The sequence below is a fragment of the Theobroma cacao genome, chromosome 1, assembly GCF_000208745.1.
Source record: "Theobroma cacao cultivar B97-61/B2 chromosome 1, Criollo_cocoa_genome_V2, whole genome shotgun sequence".
Taxonomy (NCBI): Eukaryota; Viridiplantae; Streptophyta; class Magnoliopsida; order Malvales; family Malvaceae; genus Theobroma; species Theobroma cacao.
This window is the reverse complement of record NC_030850.1, coordinates 26,515,249-26,534,945: the sequence shown is the minus strand read 5'-3', so window position 1 is coordinate 26,534,945 and position 19,697 is coordinate 26,515,249. Positions and strand designations below refer to the sequence as shown.

The 19,697-nt window shown below is 33.8% G+C and overlaps 2 protein-coding genes across 3 annotated transcripts; one reads left to right on the top strand and one right to left on the bottom strand.

Moving 5' to 3' along the window:
* LOC18613072 (cysteine-rich repeat secretory protein 56) lies at positions 9,474-11,603 on the top strand. 2 transcript variants are annotated; one of them, XM_007050115.2, is made up of 3 exons: positions 9,474-10,613; positions 11,097-11,225; positions 11,319-11,603. In XM_007050115.2, the coding sequence occupies exons 1-3, from the start codon at positions 9,857-9,859 to the stop codon at positions 11,324-11,326; spliced, it is 894 nt and encodes a 297-aa protein (XP_007050177.1). In that variant the 5' UTR covers positions 9,474-9,856; the 3' UTR covers positions 11,327-11,603. The 2 variants fall into 2 exon arrangements, with proteins under 2 accessions (XP_007050177.1, XP_007050176.1); XM_007050114.2 differs by having other exon boundaries at positions 9,482-10,613; positions 11,091-11,225.
* LOC18613070 (mitochondrial import receptor subunit TOM9-2) lies at positions 14,739-15,446 on the bottom strand. The gene has a single exon (XM_007050112.2). It carries the CDS (start codon positions 15,348-15,350, stop codon positions 15,033-15,035), a length of 318 nt encoding a protein of 105 aa, XP_007050174.1. The 5' UTR covers positions 15,351-15,446; the 3' UTR covers positions 14,739-15,032.

Here is a 19,697-nt window from a genome sequence, read left to right as displayed (position 1 = left end):
TTAACTCTGATGTATGTCCCATCTAGAGCACCTAAACAATTCTACAAATCGGATGTAATGAATTACTAATAAGTAAACTTATTAATGTCTTGTATATATATAGTTACAAAAAGTTATAAGATCAATAATCTACCTTAAATCACTTCCACCGATTGTTTGTTGAGTTTGTTGGAATGGGCTCAGGTTTTCTAAACAAATGTTCTTGCAATTTCAGGACTGCATTTAAAATATTATGAAAGTGCCGACTAATTGACTCACCTGACCTTCTAAAATTTAAACTAGTTACTCGATTCTTAATATGATGAGCAATAATATGTAAGAATATTGCTACTTGCTCATCTACAAGCATGTTCTTTGTTGATTTCACCCCTCTAATACTTTCTAACATTTCACATAATTGAAAAAAGGCTTCCCTATTCATCCTAATTTGTGAAATACATGAAATATCATTATCATACACAAGTCGCCTCACATACTCTCGATTTGCAGGGAAAATCTAATGCATAAGATCTTTCTCTTGGCTTATAAGTACATAAAGTCGACGCTGCAGACAATAAAGTCAAGAATGAACTAACAGCACGAAAATCTCCATATAAAATTTAAACATAGCTAGTAGCCTTCTTCGTCGTTCAGCATATCTTCTCAAACACAAATGAACCATAACTGCAAAAAATAAATATTCTAATCTATTTTATTATGTACAAAAAATATTAAAGCCATATGGCAATAAAAACGTGTAAAATTAAATGATTGACACTGATGAGGTGTGAAAGTACTATTCACCACCCCATAACGGTGAAGAAATTAGTTCTAAGAAAAGTGAAAACAAAAACAAAAATTTAAAACAAAATTAACACCAAACACACCTTTATTTTGACTTTTGATTTTATCTTTTATATGGGTGAGTAAAAAAGAAGAAGGTAAAATTCAATGATTTAATGCTATCTATATATTGAACTTTTATTAGAAGGAAAATTAAAAATATGGGTGTTGAACCTTGCTTGCTTTGTTTTTATAGTTGTATTACGTAATGAATTTAACTTTAGATTATATACAATATATGGGTTGAAAAATCTAGTTAATTTCGTCAAACATGGACTTGAACTTATAATTGAGTTTTAAGCTTCCTACACATCTCATTTGCCATTAACAATGTACATACCACATAAAATAAGCCTAACAAAATAATTTTTATGCGGGCATTAAAACACTTACACCCCTTAAAAGCCTAATAAAATTATAATTGTGTAGACATATTTTTTCCTTTGTTTGAAAAAGTTTGCAATTAAGTCTTCTAAGGAATAGCACTAAGAAATTATTTTATTCAAATTTAGTTGTGAAATGTGAATGGGGATTTATTTTATTAAAATAAATTATTCTTTTTCAAATAAAATAATGTATTTTAATTATTTTAACTTATTAAAATTTCATATGATGTGTATATCTGAATACACGCTATCAGCCTGTCATATTCTGAAACTCCTTCATTGTCAAGCTTTTAAATGGAAAATATTGACTTAGAATGCCTTTTCAAGCAGCAAATAAGTATAAAGGAACAAAATTTATTTAAAAGGAATAGAAATGTATATATGTATCTTTCATATTCAATTCGTACACCCATTTTATTAATTTATATATTCTAAAGAAATTATTGGAAGATCAAAATTCAACATTTAATCAACAACATATTGATTAATTGATGAAATTGTTCATCTTAATAATAAGTAGGTGTTTATCTTTCCAAAAAACAATAAGTGGTGTTGGTAAGAAAAGGTAAGAAAAAAATAGATAAATAAAATAGGGAAAGTAAGATTCTTAACCCATAGACAGATCCGAAAAGAGTAAACTGCATAAAGCAAAGTCTTAATAACATGTTTCCATAAAAAGCCAAAGCAAAATCTTCCTCCCCACAGCTATAAGAAATAAGGTAAAAGCTTAAAAAGCAAGTCTCACCCAAAGTCCCCAAACCCAACTCATCGACAAGGCCAGCTTAAACAGAAAGTTTTTCACACAAAAAGATATGCAAATGTAATAGTACCATTCCATGTAATGTTGGAAAAAAAAAAGGCTTCCAACTAATTTTTCCTATCAAAGATTCAATGTTTTCACATGCATACATATGCATACACACTAAGTATGAGTTAAGGAAACTATTTGGTTTGTCATTAATCATCTTAGTGTGAACAATGAACCGACAGTGTAGTTCATTGATAAGTTCTTTAGATTCTTGAGGCTAACATTCTGCTAAAGCACTGTACCAATTATTTGCTGCTTCATGTCCCAACATCTAGAACTGAGTCAGGAAAATGATAAAAGACTTACGAAATTTTTGAAGTTGATATAAGAAAACAGAATTTAAGATAAAGGATAAGGAATAATTACAAATTTGCATTTTAACTGACAAAACTAGTCCATTTTTGCACGCACTAAATTCTTTATTCTGAAATTAAGTTTCTTAAATGTGTAAAGGTCTATTCAACATTCAAATACAGAAGAACTGCTTCAAAGATGTTAATAACTCAAGACTGAACCCAGCTGATCAAAATTTTACAAAGTTGCAATGCAAACGAAATTTCTTAAAAATTTCCAATACCAATCTCAAATTCGACCGTCACGACTTCCAAATTGAACCCCAAAAATAATGACAAAACAACAAACAGGAAGCCGTCATTGCCCAAGTCAAGGAGAAACAAGTATTATTCACAACCAACACAGGAGGAAAAACCAAATAAACTTAAGGCAAAGAGAAAGAATTTCACAAACCAAAATAAAAAATACTCATATGATCAGCATGCAGATACAAAAAACTTTTAACACAAAAGAAAAAAAAATGAAAAACACCCAAATGATCAACAAGCAGAAGCATTTTTACTAAACTATTACAGGTTATTAACAAATAAAAATAATAACTATTACAGGTCATTTAAAAAAATGTATACAATTTGTCTTATATTCTTATTATTATTATTATTATTATTCAAGTTGTTATTATTCAAGTTGTTATTTGCTGCTTTCAAGTGATTTAAAGTATATTCTTGCTCTGTTATTTTTATTCAGGGAACATTATTTCTTGTAAGAATTATGGAATGAATTTAACATCTATTATAATTCTAGAGTGAAACCTCAGGTGTCAACACCACCAAACAGCTACTCACACCCAAATCCCAATAATTCAATTCGCAGCAAACCAGCAGAACCTTGTCTTGTTGACTCACACCCCTAACCCAGCATCCACCCAGAAAGCCAGACCCAACAGCAACAAGGATTTTAACCCCAAACACTTACAAGAAAACACGTAAACCCAAAATAGTTTCACAGCAAAACCAAATCACAACCAATCAACAGAAAACAAAAGCACAATAAGTAAGTACTTGGACTATGAAAGAGACTAACGTAACTCGAAAGTTGGAGGAGAAAGGCGGTGCTACTGCCAGAACCAAAATAGTGGAAGAACGGCGGAGAGAAAAAGGGGAAGAGCGGTTGAGAGAAAGAGCGAAATGAGGAAGAAAGAGAAAAAAATTCTTTTATATGGATCAAATTGTAATTTGTAAATTTGGTAAGGGCATTTTAGTCATTACATATTTGACAGCTATTCCATGTCTCATGGAATAGATATTACGAGGGGGGGAGAGGGAATAGATAAAGCTAGCTAAAAGCCAGCTTTATAGAATTTTTATTCCTGTGGAATAACAATTTCGTGTCCCAATTTGTTACCAAATGAAAGTGTAGGAAATGATCGGGAATGCAAGGGGAATAACATAGCTATTCCCCATACCAAACGTGCTGTAAAAGTAAGATTTTAAACAATACTATGGCCTAAGTAGGCCTAAGGCATAAATGGATGATTAAATAAGGGTAAAATGATGAAGAAAATAAAAATGATGATGATTTCCACGATAGGGGCAAAATGGTCATTTTTCACCTCGGGTCAAAATTTTTAAGTTTTCATCAACTTGAACATTTCTAGACCATTATGGACCTTTTCCCAGTGTCAAAGGAGTAAAAGATTGCATAAAGGATTGGAGGAGAACAAGTTGACTTGTGAGGGCATTTTGGTAATTCAAGTAGAGTGGATAAGCTTGGGCTATAAATATCTCTTTCTTCCAGTAGCTTCTTCTCTCATTTTTCAGCAACTTCTTCATCTTCTTCCTTCTTCTCTTTCACGTTGCTTCCAACCTCCATGGAAGCTTGATATGAACCTCTATAACCTCCCTCAAAATAGCTCCATTTTTCATGCTTTTAGTGCACCCTTTCACAAATCCTTGTGCTCTTCCACTCTCTCTCTTTAAAACCATTGAAAAATCTTATTTCCATACTCTTTCTCACTAGTTAGGTGTTTTAGAGAGAGAAAGAAGAAGCTTTATTACTAGCTTGAAAGTTTTTTGAAAAAAATTTCAAGCATAAAGCTACGAAGGTGAGTAGTGAACTAGAATTGATTTTTAATGTTGAAAATTATTAGTGTTTAAACTTGTGGGTGTTTTGGTAGCTGAGGTTAGAAATTCACTTTGGAGTGATTAGGATAGTGAAAATGGATAGCCATTTAATGACACTTGGAAATTAGTAGGTGATAGCTTGTAGAACTTGTAGTTATGAGAATTGAGTTAATTGTGATGATAGGTTCCAACGAAGCCCCACCATCTCATTTGGACCATTAGGGAAGTTAGAATCAACTAAAGGTTCAACAAAATATCGGTGAGTGGACTTGCCTTTCAAACTTGTTTTGGGAATGCGAATGTGTTTGCACAAGATATTTGAATGATTTTATCCAACTTTTCTTTGCAAATGTGTGCCAGGGAACAAGCCTTGATTAAATGTTTTTGATATTGTGAAATGTGATATGTGTATAAGGATGAATCTGTATGCTTTACATTATGTTGGTAGGTGTGTATATATCTTATGAATATGTGCTGTGTATTGATGAATGATGTTGGGTGGTAATGTTGAAGTGTGCGAATAGGGAGTGCACAATGATGATGATGGAGTGTGCAAGTAAGGAGTGCACACATGATGACGATATATGTATATGTAATTGTGTGTGTTATAGAAAGCTCATGAATATGGTTTATGGTTATAATGCATGTTAAATTTGGCATGATGAATCTTGATAATTTCCCATTTTCTTGTAAATTGATTTTTATTGCAACATCAAATGGATTTTTAGTGTAAAGGAGGTCCTATTTACACTTAGGTGCCCTGCTTCTCGCTGCAGCGAAAAACATTATGTTTTGGTAGCCAACAACTCGATATAGCAAGAAACTCTCAGGTTTTGATGCAGTTCTTTCACTTCGATGAGGATTTTGACCACTTTCCCGTCCGAACTGGGAAAAGTGGTAAACATCAAAGTTGTAACCCTGTCTCTTATCTTTCTAATGGTTAAAAAATAAGATTAATTGGACTCTGTAGCCAGAGATATGATAGAAATTTTCTGTTTTGGCCTCCTGAATCTTGCTGCAGCGAGAATGAACTTTGCTGTAGTGAGAAACTTGCTGCCATGCTTGCTACCTTGCTTGATTTTGACATATTTTTCACCCATTTAACTTTATGGATTGTTCTTGGGTTTTTGCAACACTATGAGGTTATTAATCAAAGTTTGAAATGAGTGGTTTTTAGTAAGAAACTGAATCAATTGTATTGTTTTTGAAACAAGTGCATCATCATTTCCAAATTCTTCATTCTCGTTTACTTGTTCCCTTCTTATGTTCACTCACTGAGTTTATACTCACCGTTTTCAACTTCATGTTTTCAGATCAAGAGGTAGCTGGTAACTAGGACGAGGTGTCCTCGTAGACTTGTATTTATCTTTTGGTAGGTATCAATGGCATTCAGTAGCTGCACCTTCGCTATGGTTGCTTTGCTAGAAGTCTAGAGCCCTTTTTGTTGAATACACGTGCTCTGATGTAAATTATTAAGATGTGTATATGTCTTAAGCAATAGATGTTTATATTGTTTAATGGTGCCACTATGTAATGGCACGGATGATATTATTTTGAATCATATAAATGTGAATATATGGTTTCGATAGAAAAGTTTTGACATACTTTTTAGTAAGAACTTCGAAATACAATGGTAAGAACAAATGATGAAATCGACGAATTGAGTCACATAGATAGGCTTGCTTGGGCTTAGTGGGCTATGTCTATTGGGCCCATGCGTCGGTCATGGCCCGAGAATTGGGTCGTGACAATAGTATTATTTCAAAGTGAAAAATCAAGTCTTTTGGCCCCATTTGAATCTCAACTTTCCCAAAACTCATTTAAAATCATTTGGAAGATTTTTTTAAGCCAAAAGTGTTTATAAATCATTCACAAAAACTTTAAATTCTTAGCTTACCAAGTTAAGTTACACTCCTATCCTTTAGTTGAAGGTAAGATTTCACATAAAGTTTGCAAAATATGGTTTGAAACAAGCACTAAGAGCTTGGTTTGCAAAATTCAATTTCACTACTGCTTAGCTTGGTTATACTTCTAGTTTTGTATTATTTATTTGACACATTGACCATGACATGGTTCTTCTTCTTCTCTATGTATATCATATGATTACAATTGGTGATAATAAAACTTGTATTACAACATCTTAGTTAGCATTTTAAAATGAAGGATCTTAGAACCTCTTAGTTATTTCTTGAGGTTTGAAGTCTCCTCCTCCTTTTACAATTATTTTCTCTCTCAAGCTAAGTATGCATCTAATATACTTTCTCACACTGTTATTTCTAACAGCAAAACTGCCTCCATTCCTTTGTAACATAATGTTAAACTTATTTAGTATTCCTCTTACTGATCCTACTTTATATTGCTAACTGATTGGGAGTTTGATCTATCTCATAGTGACTCAACTTGATATTGCTTATAATATTGATTTAGTCAACCAATTTGTGGCTACTCCCAATTTATCTTATTTTTCAACTATTTTGTATTTTACATTATATTAAAGGCAAACTCTTTCATGAACTTCATTTCTCTGCACGCTCTTCTTTGATATTATTTGGGTATTTTGATGTTGACTATACAAACAATCTCTCAAATTGTCATTAATCATTGGTTATCGTTTTTTTCTTTTTAGTAATTCTCTAATTTCTTGGTGAAGCAAAAAACAAACTGTAATTGTTTGTTCTAGCACTAAGTCTAAATATCATGTTTTTGCAGATGCTACTTTAGAGTTACTTGGACTTCATTTATTATTAAAGGATATGGACATTGTCCAATCTTTGCCACTGTCTTTAATTGTCATAATTGCAATGTTATCCAAATTGCTCACAATGATGTATTTCATCAGTATACAAAGCATATTGAGATTAATTTTCATTTTGTTCATCATTATGTGACTTAAGGGACTCTTTTTCTCATTTTTGTGACCTTTTTAAATCAAGTTGCCAATATCTTTACCAAGACTCATCTTCTTATTCGATTTCAAGAGTTAGTTTCTAGACTCAAGTTGACATTTACAAGGCCACCTTGAGTTACTATAGTCAAAGTTTAACTAGCTAAGAGTACTATAATATATATCTAACTATATATTGTAGTCTAACTAGTTAATAATATTATATTATAACTTTAACTAAATAATTTGTATAATTATCTTAACAAATAAAAAACCAAAATGTCGCCCACATAAAAGATATGAAATGAGTATATGATGAAACTGAGTGGCCTCTTCAACTTGTACTAGTTGCTTTTGATAATACATTTAAATGCCAAGTTCACATCATAATCAAAGAGAAGGGAAGCTAATTAAGAATATCAACAACATAACTGAATATGTAAATTAATTATCATTAGATTAAGGATGAGTTTGTTTATATATATATATATATATATATTTGAAAAAAGAAGATTTAAACCATATTTTTTAAAAAAAATTATGCATCAATCATTTAGTCAAATGCTCAAGTGTAAAAATAAATTTGAAAAGAAATCAATGTACATAGTGGCGTTGAAATGCAAAGAAACAAAATGAAAAAAGTTAATAAAAGTAATATGCAGTGAAAGAGTGACTGTGCTCGGTCAAGAACTTTCCTTCTGCTGCCGCAGTTTATATCTTGCAGGTCTAATTAGGCAATGACCAATTTGTCTTTGGGTAGGATAATATACAGCACATTTAGATAGGAAAAGGTCTTCTATAGAAATAAATAAAACTTTTATATAGACGAAATACATTAGAGTTAGTGTTACAGTTTATTTCCATGTCCTTTCATTTTTAATCAATGATATTTTCTTACTTTTCACCTTTATATATATATATATATATATATATATATATANATATATATATATATATATATATATATATATATAAAAGTGGTTTTGGGATAAAAGTAAGAATAAAAATGTTAATTTGAAATTGTTGCACAAGATTTAGTACTGTTAGGGATATCATTGGTTGGATATTTGTTGTTTTTGAATTATCCAAACCCAAACTCTTTTATTTGATAGGGTATACAAACTCTATAAATATTCGATTAATTTTTTTAATTGTTACTCGAACTTATACCTGAATGTTGTATACACTACCCCGTTAAATACCCATATCCATTAAATATCCGATTAAAATATATTTTTATGTATATAATTAATAAAAATTAAATTATAAATGAAAATTAGTTAATAAAACAATAAAATTTAAAATCATAATTAAAACAAATTAATGAATTTTTGTAAGTACTAAATTAATTATAAAAAAATTATTAATAATAAATATAAAACTGAAATTTAATACTAAAAATCATTATATATAATCGAGTTTGAATAATAATTATCTTAAAACTATTATCCGAACTCAATTATAAAATACTTTAATCCTACTTAATCAGATCGGACATTGTAGACTATCCGATTACAAAATAGTTAACCCATCTTTAAGTATGGTCGGAAAAGCTGCGTAAAGCAGCTTATCACACTTTGCATATTGTTGACATAAGCGAATAATCCTTTCGGGATCCTTATTAAGAAATTAAGCTAAGTGAAACCTAACCAACCAAGGAAATTATGCACTTTGTAAAAAAAAAAAAAAGCAAAAAGCAAAAAAAAATTGTATACTTTACTTTTTTATTATTACTACTTTGTTTAGTTGTTTCAGCACAAATTTTGTAATATAACAAAGCAGAAAACAAAAATGCACGTTGGAGAAATGATCGTTTGCTTTGCTCCACTATATGCTAAAGCCCCGACTTGCTTTTTTCGCCAGAACAAGTGCTTGCAAAAGTTCATTTTCTTACAAGCTGTACCCAATCCAAGGCTATACATGCGATTTTTCATTTTGAATTGCCCTATGTTCTCTAAAGCCCATGTGCTTTCCAAACAAGCTTGAATGCTATATGTGTCTCTGAACAATACACAGTGCACAGACACACAAATTTCATGTGAAAGCATATTTCTTGTTTCATTGTAGTCAAACCATAACAAAGAGATGTTGGACAAATACTCCAACTCTAAACTCTACAACAGAATAAAATCTGATTATATTCGCTTTCACTGCATCAGGCGATCCCCAGAAAAATATTTAATCTGCTGATTTTGATTGGATATTCATTGCTGTGTTTATGAAGAGTAAGATCAGCAAAAACCAATTTCATCTGTCTCTGTCAAACAATTATTAATCGTCTTCTAACTTTAAAGCTAAGCACTTGAATTTGAAGAAGCAAAAAGAGAAAGCAAAGAAAATTACACCCAGAAAAGCAACCCCATAGAATAAAGGTTCAAGGCCCTTTAAGGACAGTTCAGACTTCAGGCCATATATAGCAACAAGCCTCTTGTTTCAAGCTCAAACCCATATCCAGTAGCTCCCATAGAAACCCTCCTCAAAACATCCTTTCATGTTGTGACAAACAAGAACTACTGAAAGCAAACCATCCAGTTCTCAAATGGGTTTGCCCAGAAAATCCCTCTGTATTCTATCTGTTTCTTGGTTTTCAGTCACAATTTTTTTGGGGTCCTTTTCTTTTGTTGCAACAGGTGCAGATTATACTACCGTGGTCTTTAAGGGCTGTGCAGACCAGAAATTTCAAGACCCATCTGGAGTTTATTTACAAAACCTCAAAAACCTCATGTCAACTTTGGTTTCACAATCATCACAGAAAACTTTCTCCACTACCACCTCTGGTCAGGACCCTAATGCAATCATGGGCCTTTACCAATGCAGAGGAGACCTAACAACAAGCCAGTGTTACAGCTGTGTAAGCAAGCTCCCAGAAATTAGTGATAAACTTTGTGGCAAAGCTGTAGCCGCTAGGGTTCAGCTGAGTGGCTGTTATCTAAGGTACGAGATTGTTGGGTTCAAACAGGTTCCAGAAACTGAGTTTTTGTACAAGGTTTGTGGGTCAGCTCAGGCAAGTGGCACTGACTTCGAGGGCAGAAGAGAGACGGCCTTCAACATGACAGAAGATGGTGTGAAAAGTGGTAAACGTTTGTTTTACACTGGAGATTATCAGTCTGTTTACGTTTTGGGTCAGTGTGAGGGTGATTTGGCGAACAGTGACTGTGGGGATTGTGTGAAGAGTGCTTTTGAGACAGCAAAAGATGATTGTGGTGACTCAATTTCAGCACAGGTTTATCTGCACAAGTGCTACATTAGTTATAGCTACTACCCCAATGGAGTTCCGACCGTATCTTCATCTTCAGGTAAGAGATGGAGAGAAAGGAAAGGAAAAGATATCACCTTTCACATTAATATATTGCGAATTTGGTTTCTTGCTCCGATATGTCCATTATTTTTATATTTGCTATCACTTGTAGAAAGCCTGTGGATCATTTTCAAATTTCATTGCAAGGTAAAGTCTCTACCCGGACCTGGACCTGGACCTCCCGATTTTTGTTTTGTTTCTCTAAAGATAAAATAAATGACTTAGAATAATGAAGGATGTGGATTGTGGAGAGAGAAAGAGAGATTGGTCTCTTTGTGTGAAGAAGACAGGTGGCTTTCCCTTGGTTTTTTGAGTCTAGTCAAAAAGTTTTTAGTCCCTGGGGCTGAAGGCGTGTAGAGGCCACTTTTCTATTAATTCTCCTTAATTATGTTAGTGGTTCCATTTTTCTCTCTCTCTCTTTACCTGCTAAGGCAATCTCCTCGCAATTAAATTTTAAATTTGGTGATTGTTGTAGGGACAGGGACAAGGCAACACACACAGAAGACAGTGGCAATCGCGGTTGGAGGAGTAGCAGCTTTGGGGTTTGTAGTTGTTTGTTTGATGTTTCTGAAAGCAGTGTTGAAGAAACGAAGTGCTAGTAAACATGAAGGTTCGAATACAACTCCAAAATTTTAGTAAACAGGCCTTACAAATTGTCACCATTTGAAAACTATAAAGTATCATTGAACATGATTACGTGCAGGCTACTGAGAGGATGAGCATCCTGATGATGGGTGGGTCTAAAATGCTAGAAAAAGACGGAGCTTTTGAGACGAGAAAAGAAGATAACCGAAGTTGGGGGAGAGAATTTCAATGGGAAATGCGAAGAGTCCCCACAGATACTCGAATGCTGACCTGGTTGTTTTATATGTGTTAAACAAACATGTATATCCAACTATAGAGGCTAATAGTGACTAAACAAATTTTGTTCTATAATGCTGATGGACAAGAATGTTTACCCAACCATATACAAAGTTTGTCAGCCAAAGCTTTGCAGCAAATTTAGATTTCCGTTGGCTACAAATTACCAAAAGAGTCCAATAGTATCGGTGTTTCAAGTCCTTTTGCAATCAACGTTCATTTGTTTATTCAACCTTCCGGTGTCATTAGAGAAAATGGCATCTGTTGAACATCTTTTAAGCAAATGCTCAACTTGGTTAATACACTTTACAATCTCATTCTGAAAATGATTGCAAAAAGTAAACATTCCAATATACAACTGCTTTTCTAGGTACTCACCATTAATTAATAAAAAGCTAATCTTGCAAATCATCTTGCAAAAACTCCACCGTCCAATTCTTTCTTTGATTTGCCTTTTGTTTGCTACAGTCCATTGCGTAAGTACTTATAGACTTTTTCTTTAGAGGGTTTTAACAAGTTAATCAACTGAATTACGTGGCTGAAATTCTAGCTCCATTTGAGTCGCAATCATAGAAAAAACATGGCATACACAGGCACAGGGACACGTACCCCAAACAAATGTTGACTCTATCTTCGTTGCTAAGGCAACAGCTCTTTCGCTGATTGACATGCCCAGTGCCAATTAGCTGTTGTATCTTTGTTTTTCATAAAATAACTGTGTTAATCAAATTCCCAGAGAAATATCAGCACCAGTACCCATTCTTTTCTGATTTTCTGCTCTCAAAGGCTACACCTATTCCACCAATCATTGAAAGCGTCATCTACTGCACCCGGGTGGTAACTGCCAAGTGTTTTTTCCTCCCTGGTCCCATCAATGCCTTCAAGTTCGACAATATCCAACACTTTCTCCCCACCAATCTTAAAAGCAGAGAAATCAACTTCACTAGTCTTCTTTAGGGCCCGACCTCTCTAAATCTCTATCAACCAGGATGATTAACATAAGTTGGCGGGTCACCTATGAGATCATATTACCTCATTTCTACGTTATGGCCACGTATACAAAGAAAATACTAGTTCCTAAAATCCAGGTCCAATTGATTCTTTCCTTGTTTTCTTTACCCCTTGTAATTTGCAAGATTTGGACCATCCAGCCTCATCACATGTTGCTTAGTACCCATTACCATCCCCAACTTCAGCAGCTCCTCCAACTGCTGTCTATTGCCTAACTTCACTTCATGCACCTTACATCTTGTTACAAGATAGCTAATCAAGTTGCAGATGCCTTGGCAAGATAAGTAGCCGAGCATCAAGACCTTTAAAAGTTTTTTTTCCCAGCCTCTTTGCGGTGATGAATATGGTATAAGCTTCGACTAGGAAGGTTAGTGTAAGGCTTCCACTATAAAGCTGTTGTCAACTAATGATATAAATAATCAATTTTGTTATGCTGTTAAAAAAAAGGATAAAATACCTTGACTTTTTTAAATTTTGATCGAAATTACATAGAAGTTCATTAGTTTTCGAAATAAACATTCTATCCCAAAAGCACAAACACAGTTACCAAAAATTATGAAAAGACTAAAATGCCTTTTCTTTCTTTATTAATTTATAAAACTAATTATTATTTAAAAAAAAAAAAAGCACCAATCGATGCTCCCCTTAGGGAGCCTTGAGGGAGCATCGGGCTCTCCATTTCGAGAGCACCAGGTGCTCCCCTGAGAGCCCCGATCAGGGTCTCCAGGGGAGCTTCGGTGCTCCCTAATGGGGAGCTCTTTTGTTTAAAATTAATAAAAAAATAATTATTATTATAAAAATTAATCAAAGGTAAAATTATCTTTTTACCTTTGCCACATCAGCAAGTTAACACAAATATTAACAATTGACTAATTACTAGACCTACATGTCCAGTAAAAAATATTTTTTGAGACAGAGTGTTCATTTTAAAAACTAATAGACCTCTGTGTAATTTCGATTAAAATTTAAGAAGGTCAGAGTATTTTACCTTAAAAAAAAAACACTTCTAGAAGACTAACATCCCTCAACAGGGAGAAAAAGTACTTTTCAACATTTTCACCTCTTTCCTTGACCATTTGATCCCAAAATTGCGTTTCCAAGTTGTGAAAAGTGAAATACAAAAGAACGTTGAAAGCTATATGTAGTTCATTCATCACCAAATATTTCCCTCCATTGAGTATATAGATGCCAAAGTTAAAAATATGAAAACATAAAGCAGTGCTACAATACCAGCATCCCTGGCAAATAAATTTTAGCTTATTAAACAACAAAATATTTTCTGTGGCCCTAGAAAAATCTATCTCTTGTTCTGGATCTCTAGGGAGCAAAGGTTGAACAGTGTGGTTTTAGTGCAAGAGTATCCTCTCAAAAATCTTATACTACCCTCTTTCCCACACCTCAACCTTTTAAACAAAAGGTTTTAAGGAAAAAGGTATCAGAGAGCTTAAATTCAATACCGAATACATTTTTCTCATCATTGCCTACAGTGCCTAGCTTTCTGTCAGACGACATTCTTCTCATCCTTGCCACGGCACCTAGCTTTCTCATCTAAATATCTAATAGATTTAACAACCAAAGCAACTGGAAAAGAAACAGCCTCAAAGCCTCCTAAGATAATTAGCTCAACCATGAATCAAACAACTAAAATCCCTCAAAATATTATTATCTCCCCGTTTGCTATATGATATATCATGAAGCTTCACCCTCAAAATTGAAAGTAAAAGAACTGACGTCTTTTAGTTTTCATGCTATCACACATCGGACATAGCCATACCAAAATTAAAATCCCAATTTGCAACTACTTTGGTGGACCTAACTCCCATATCCCAGTAGTTCAAGGTCCTTGACATTCTAGGTTCTAGTGGAAGTATATTAGAACCTTCAGGGGAACTACCAAATCAAGGAAGTGCAACTTACAATAATTCTCAACCCTAGCCCTACTCCCAACTATTTATCACCAATGTTAGTGCTAAACATGAGAATGAACTTCATCACAAAGAGGAACAATACTGAAACATAAGACTTCCTAGAGAGAAGCAAGAACTCTTCACACATCTCTGTAGACCAAGTACACTCAAATGCTGCACTGCAATCCACAAATACCGATTTATGGCAAATCAACCAAGTAAATGCACTTGAGTACATCTTTGGTACATCTTCATCGTGCTACCCCAATGACTACCCAGAACATTATATGCAATCAAACATTAAAAAATCATTTCAAAACCATTCAATTTCATTTACAAGTACCTCAAATGAACACTCTCAAACTAACAATTACTTCATCACAACAATATTAAACACTGTCCAATTTCACTTAAAATCCATACGCATAAAATAGATAACAGCAAGTCCAGTAACAACATTCTCACACGCAATTAAAACTAATAAAACCAAAATGTAAAATCTTATTTAAAATTTTTATGGAAAAAAGATCCTAAAACTACTTCAAAAAGGTTGTATTACAACAACCAGATGACAATGGCCTAAAAAAGGCTACGAATTTGATAACCGGCAAGGTCTAACCTGAGATTACCTAACCCGATCACTTAAGGGCCGGGCCAGTAGGCGGGGCACCAAGGAGACTAGCTTGCTGGAGCTCGAGCTCATTGAACTGCTGCTCGCGGTCCATCTCGATGATCAAAGGGACAACTAAGATCAAGAAGGTTGTTCCGGCGATCCAGGCGGCTTTGCCCGTGCTGCGGAGGAGTTTCTTGGAGACGAAAGCGGCGTCGCACGCGGCTTGCTTGCCACGGGAAACGATGGGGGAGGACGTGATCCTCGCGAGGATGTTGGAGTCGGACTTGGGGGCGGATCGCCTCTCGGGTAGGGAAACTCCGCCTCGCCTGGGTTGGGCCGCCATGGTTTATTTGGAATGGCGAAGAGGGTTTTTGTTGGAGGGTTTTAAGTGAAGACCGACGAGCGAGGATTGAACAGGAGAAACATTTCCTGTCGGGTGCAAATTTTATAGGTTCTAGAAACTACGGAATAACACTAGCATTTCCAAGCTTGTTATTAAGTAAAAAAAAGTAATTTTTACGTAATACTTACTAGAGGTTGGTACGATGCCACTAAAAGTAAATATATTTTTTATTTGAATTTTGCAAAATTTCCTATACATGATTTTTCATATATATTAGATTTTATTAAAATATGGATAATTTAATCTAAACAATAAAATAATATTGGCATAATGTTCAAAAAGCTCATAAAATATTAAAAAAATTTAAATAAACTCTTATTTTCTTATTATGTTTAATCAATGATCTATATTTTTATTTTGAGTCAAATAAATTTTTATTACTAATGATTAACTAATTATTATTAATCAAAATATCACTTATTATTTATTATCTACATGTGACTAACATAGCATCGATATATAGGTAAAATGCACATGATTATATTTTAACATCATATCAATGTGATATCATTGTGTAAAAATGTCACGTCGTAATCAATTATAATTTGTTAGCATTTCATATCCTCTTCAATTATAATATATTAGTATGTCATATTAATGTCATATGATAAAATGACAAATAACATTTTAACTTAATCAATCATTAGTTATAAAGATTTATTTAATTAAAAAATATATAATAATTTATTTGGCTTAAAATAAAAATATAAGAGTTTGATTAAATGCAATAAAAGTATAATGGTTTATTTGAATTTTCTTAAATAATTTAGAAACTTTCAAGATATTATGTTAATAATATTTTATGAGTTTACATATACAACTATAAATAATCCACACTTCCATTGCAAATCTATCATGATGAACAATTGGAGAACAAAGGCACGAAGAGGACTACACTCAGATGAAAAATGAGGTTGGGTGTTGGTTAAGAACAACGATAAGGGATCAAAGACTAGATAGGAAACGAGACACTAATGAATGGCGTTAGAAACTATTCATGGCTTACATTGATAATTTAAACCCCAAAGTTTCTTGGAATGACGATAAGGAGTTCTTCAATGAGTATGGAATAGTGGTTGACCTTTTCATTGAAAGTATAAAGATTGCCCCTAGAGAAAGGAAAAGTGAGTATGCTTTTGTTAAATATAGATATGAAAAGGAAATATGGGGAGTGACAAAGCAAGGGAACCTGAAGAGGTGGGGGGACAGAATAATTAGAGTTAAGAAAGTTAAGTATGGATGGAAGGAAAGAAGAAAACCGAAGGAGGAACAACAGAATCTGATCCACCAACCTAGAGAGATTGTTCAATTGAGATCATCTAAAGAAGTTTTGGCACCCAAGATGAGGCAAGGCAATCAAAGTAGAATGCTTGAGAAGAATAACGATGATGACAAAATCCAATTAATCAAGATGGGATTGGTTGACATATGAACTAATATGGTGTGGTTGGATAGAAATGTAGTAAGGGTTTTGAATAAGGATATTAGCTACAGGGTTATCCAATCAAGGTCGCTTAGTCATGACATTCCAACAAAAATTAGGCCTATAGGAGAGAAAAAGGTTGTCACTATATTAGAAGATGAGGGTGAAACGGACATCGTCTTGGAACTATACCTTGAGATTTTAGATGAATGGTTCGAATCAGTAGTGAAGTACCGTGATTCATAAAGAAAGAATTTTATTTGAGTGTAGATTGTGGTTCAGGGCGTCCTCTTGGCACTAGAATTTTTTCAAACTATTAAGGGCCAAATGGGGGAAAGTTATTCAGTTTGGTAAGGCAACAAGTCGTCTTGAGAGATTTGACTGGGCGTGAATGCTAATTGAGATTACCCAAGAACAAGTCTTCCTCTAATTAGTATGGGTTAAGATGAATGGATTGAGGTTTAGCCTTAGAATTAAGAAAAATGATATGGGGAAAAAAGTTTAGGAAGAATAATTATATGATGAGCAAGTGGATTCTAATGGGAACTGCCAAGTCAAACATAAGGTGACAACAAGGGACAACCAAAGCAAGGACAGGGAAGATGTATGAGTGGGGGCAAAAACATCTTTAGTCAACCAAAATTTCAAATTTAAATCATCAAGCCTAAGGGTTGTTAGGGAGTCAGAAGATGTTTGGAAAGAAGAAACGAAGATAGTAGTGGCAAGTGCAAAAGGGGGTTGTGATTTGAATAGTGTGGAGAAAGGAAATAGTCAACTTAAAAGGCTAGAAAGGCAGATAAGGCCAAACTCAAAAGATGTGGGGAGAAGGCCTAATGCTACCGAGCCCAAGTAAGGTAAAGAGAAATGAGAGTTTTGGGACTGATCAAAGAAGGCTAAGACTAAAGTTAGAATTGAGTTAAGCCCAAAAAAGTTAACTAGGGGAAAAAGCTTTGGTAAAAAGGGTTAAGTCTATGGCTTTGATCAATCTAGAGATTGAAAAAAATCTCAATTAACCTACGAGTAGAGAGAATATATGGCAAGGCATTATCAAACTCAGCAATAAGAGATAGAAGAAAAAAAGAGGGTACTAGTATAGGTATCACATGGCTAAAAATGGTCAATTTTAATAAAGTTATGGCGACCAAGGCAAAATCGGTTAGAAGAATCGACAAAGGTTGGGAAGGACAATCTATTACGTAACTCAATGATAAAGAAAAAAAAGGAAAGAGCCAAGGGAAGTAAGTGATAATACAAGGCAAAGACAAAGCAGAAGTGGTGAACGTGGAGCTAGGAAATGGTAATTCAACAAGAAGTGGACAGTTAAGGAAGGCAATTTTAAAGAAAGAAAATAACAGTCACGTGGGATTTGAAATGATTAGAAACAATAAAGGGCAAGTTAAAAGCAATAAAGGAATAAAGTTAATTGATAAAGGTGGCACAAATAATAGACCTATGGCTATTATCCATCAGTTGAAGGAATGATTTAATGATGATGACATTAAGAGTACGAATGAGTTATTATGAGGGAGCCAGAAGATACTTATGAAGTGGGAATCTAGTTGGGAATCAGCAAACCGTGATCAAGACCTTTGCAGCCATGGAGTATGAAGAGTTGTAATGTGGAGATAGAGAAGTGTAGGAGATGTATGTTATTCTATTGAGTTTTTTATTTGATTACTAATGTTGGCTATTTCATGAAATGTCAAAGGCATTAGTAGGATTGAGAATAAGAGGGTTGTACATAATCTAGTTCAAACCATAAACCTAAATTCATTCTTTTGCAAGAGACCAAATGTCAATAATTTACCTAGGGGACAATTGAGAATATGTGGGGTAATGGATGAATTGGGTGGGCAATTTCATTAGTTGTTGAGACCGTCGAGGACTGCTAAACTATTGGGATAATGAGTTCTATGGAGAAAGTGGTCATTAATAGGAGATTCATTTTGGTTGTGGGTTATGATAGGAGTTTCAACCTAAGATGCGGAGTAGGAAATGTTTATGGTCTAAACGTTGATTTGGAAAAAAGACATTTGTGGGATGATTTGGGAAAAATTATTAGAGAAGGGAATATCCCCTGGTGCATTTGAGGGGACTATAATATTGTTAAAAATGGTGATGAAAAGATAAGGGTGTCCATAAATGAGAAAGCCATGGAACAATTTTCTAAGTTCATTAAGGAGTGTAGGCTTACTGATTTGCTAATGTTTGGTGGAGATTTTACATGGATGAGTAATTGGAAATTAAGGTTTGATCATTTTTTAATTTCTTTAGAGATTTTGGAAGCCTGCCATAATATTCATAAGCTATGCTTATCACGATCCATTTGGACCATAACTTCGTTGCATTGAGTACGGAAGTAACAAATTGAGGATCGAAACCTTTTCGATTCTATAACCATTGGTTGGAAGATGATAACTTCCAACAAATGTTTGATAAGGTTTGAAAAGACTGAAGTAGGGGTAAAGGAGGTAAGGATGATGTATGACAAAGACTAAAGAAGACAAAAAAATCTATCAAGGTTTGGCAGGTCAATAAATATAGGGTGGGCAGACAGAAAATCATGGGGGTTGAAGAGGAAATACATCGCCTTGAACTTGAGTAGTAAAGTAAGGAGAACAATGAAGAGACAAAAGGAAAAATTGTTAAGTTAAGAGTTGAATTATGGGAACTACTTTGAACGGATAAGAGGAGCTAGTGGCAAAAATCGAGGACTAGATTGTACCTCGAATGAGACAAAAACAAATGATTCTTCCATAATGTGGTTTCGGCAATAAGGAGAGGTAATGCTATTATCACACTTTAAATTAATGATAAAATTATGGAAGACTCAAGGGTGATGAAAAATTAAGTGGCAAACTACT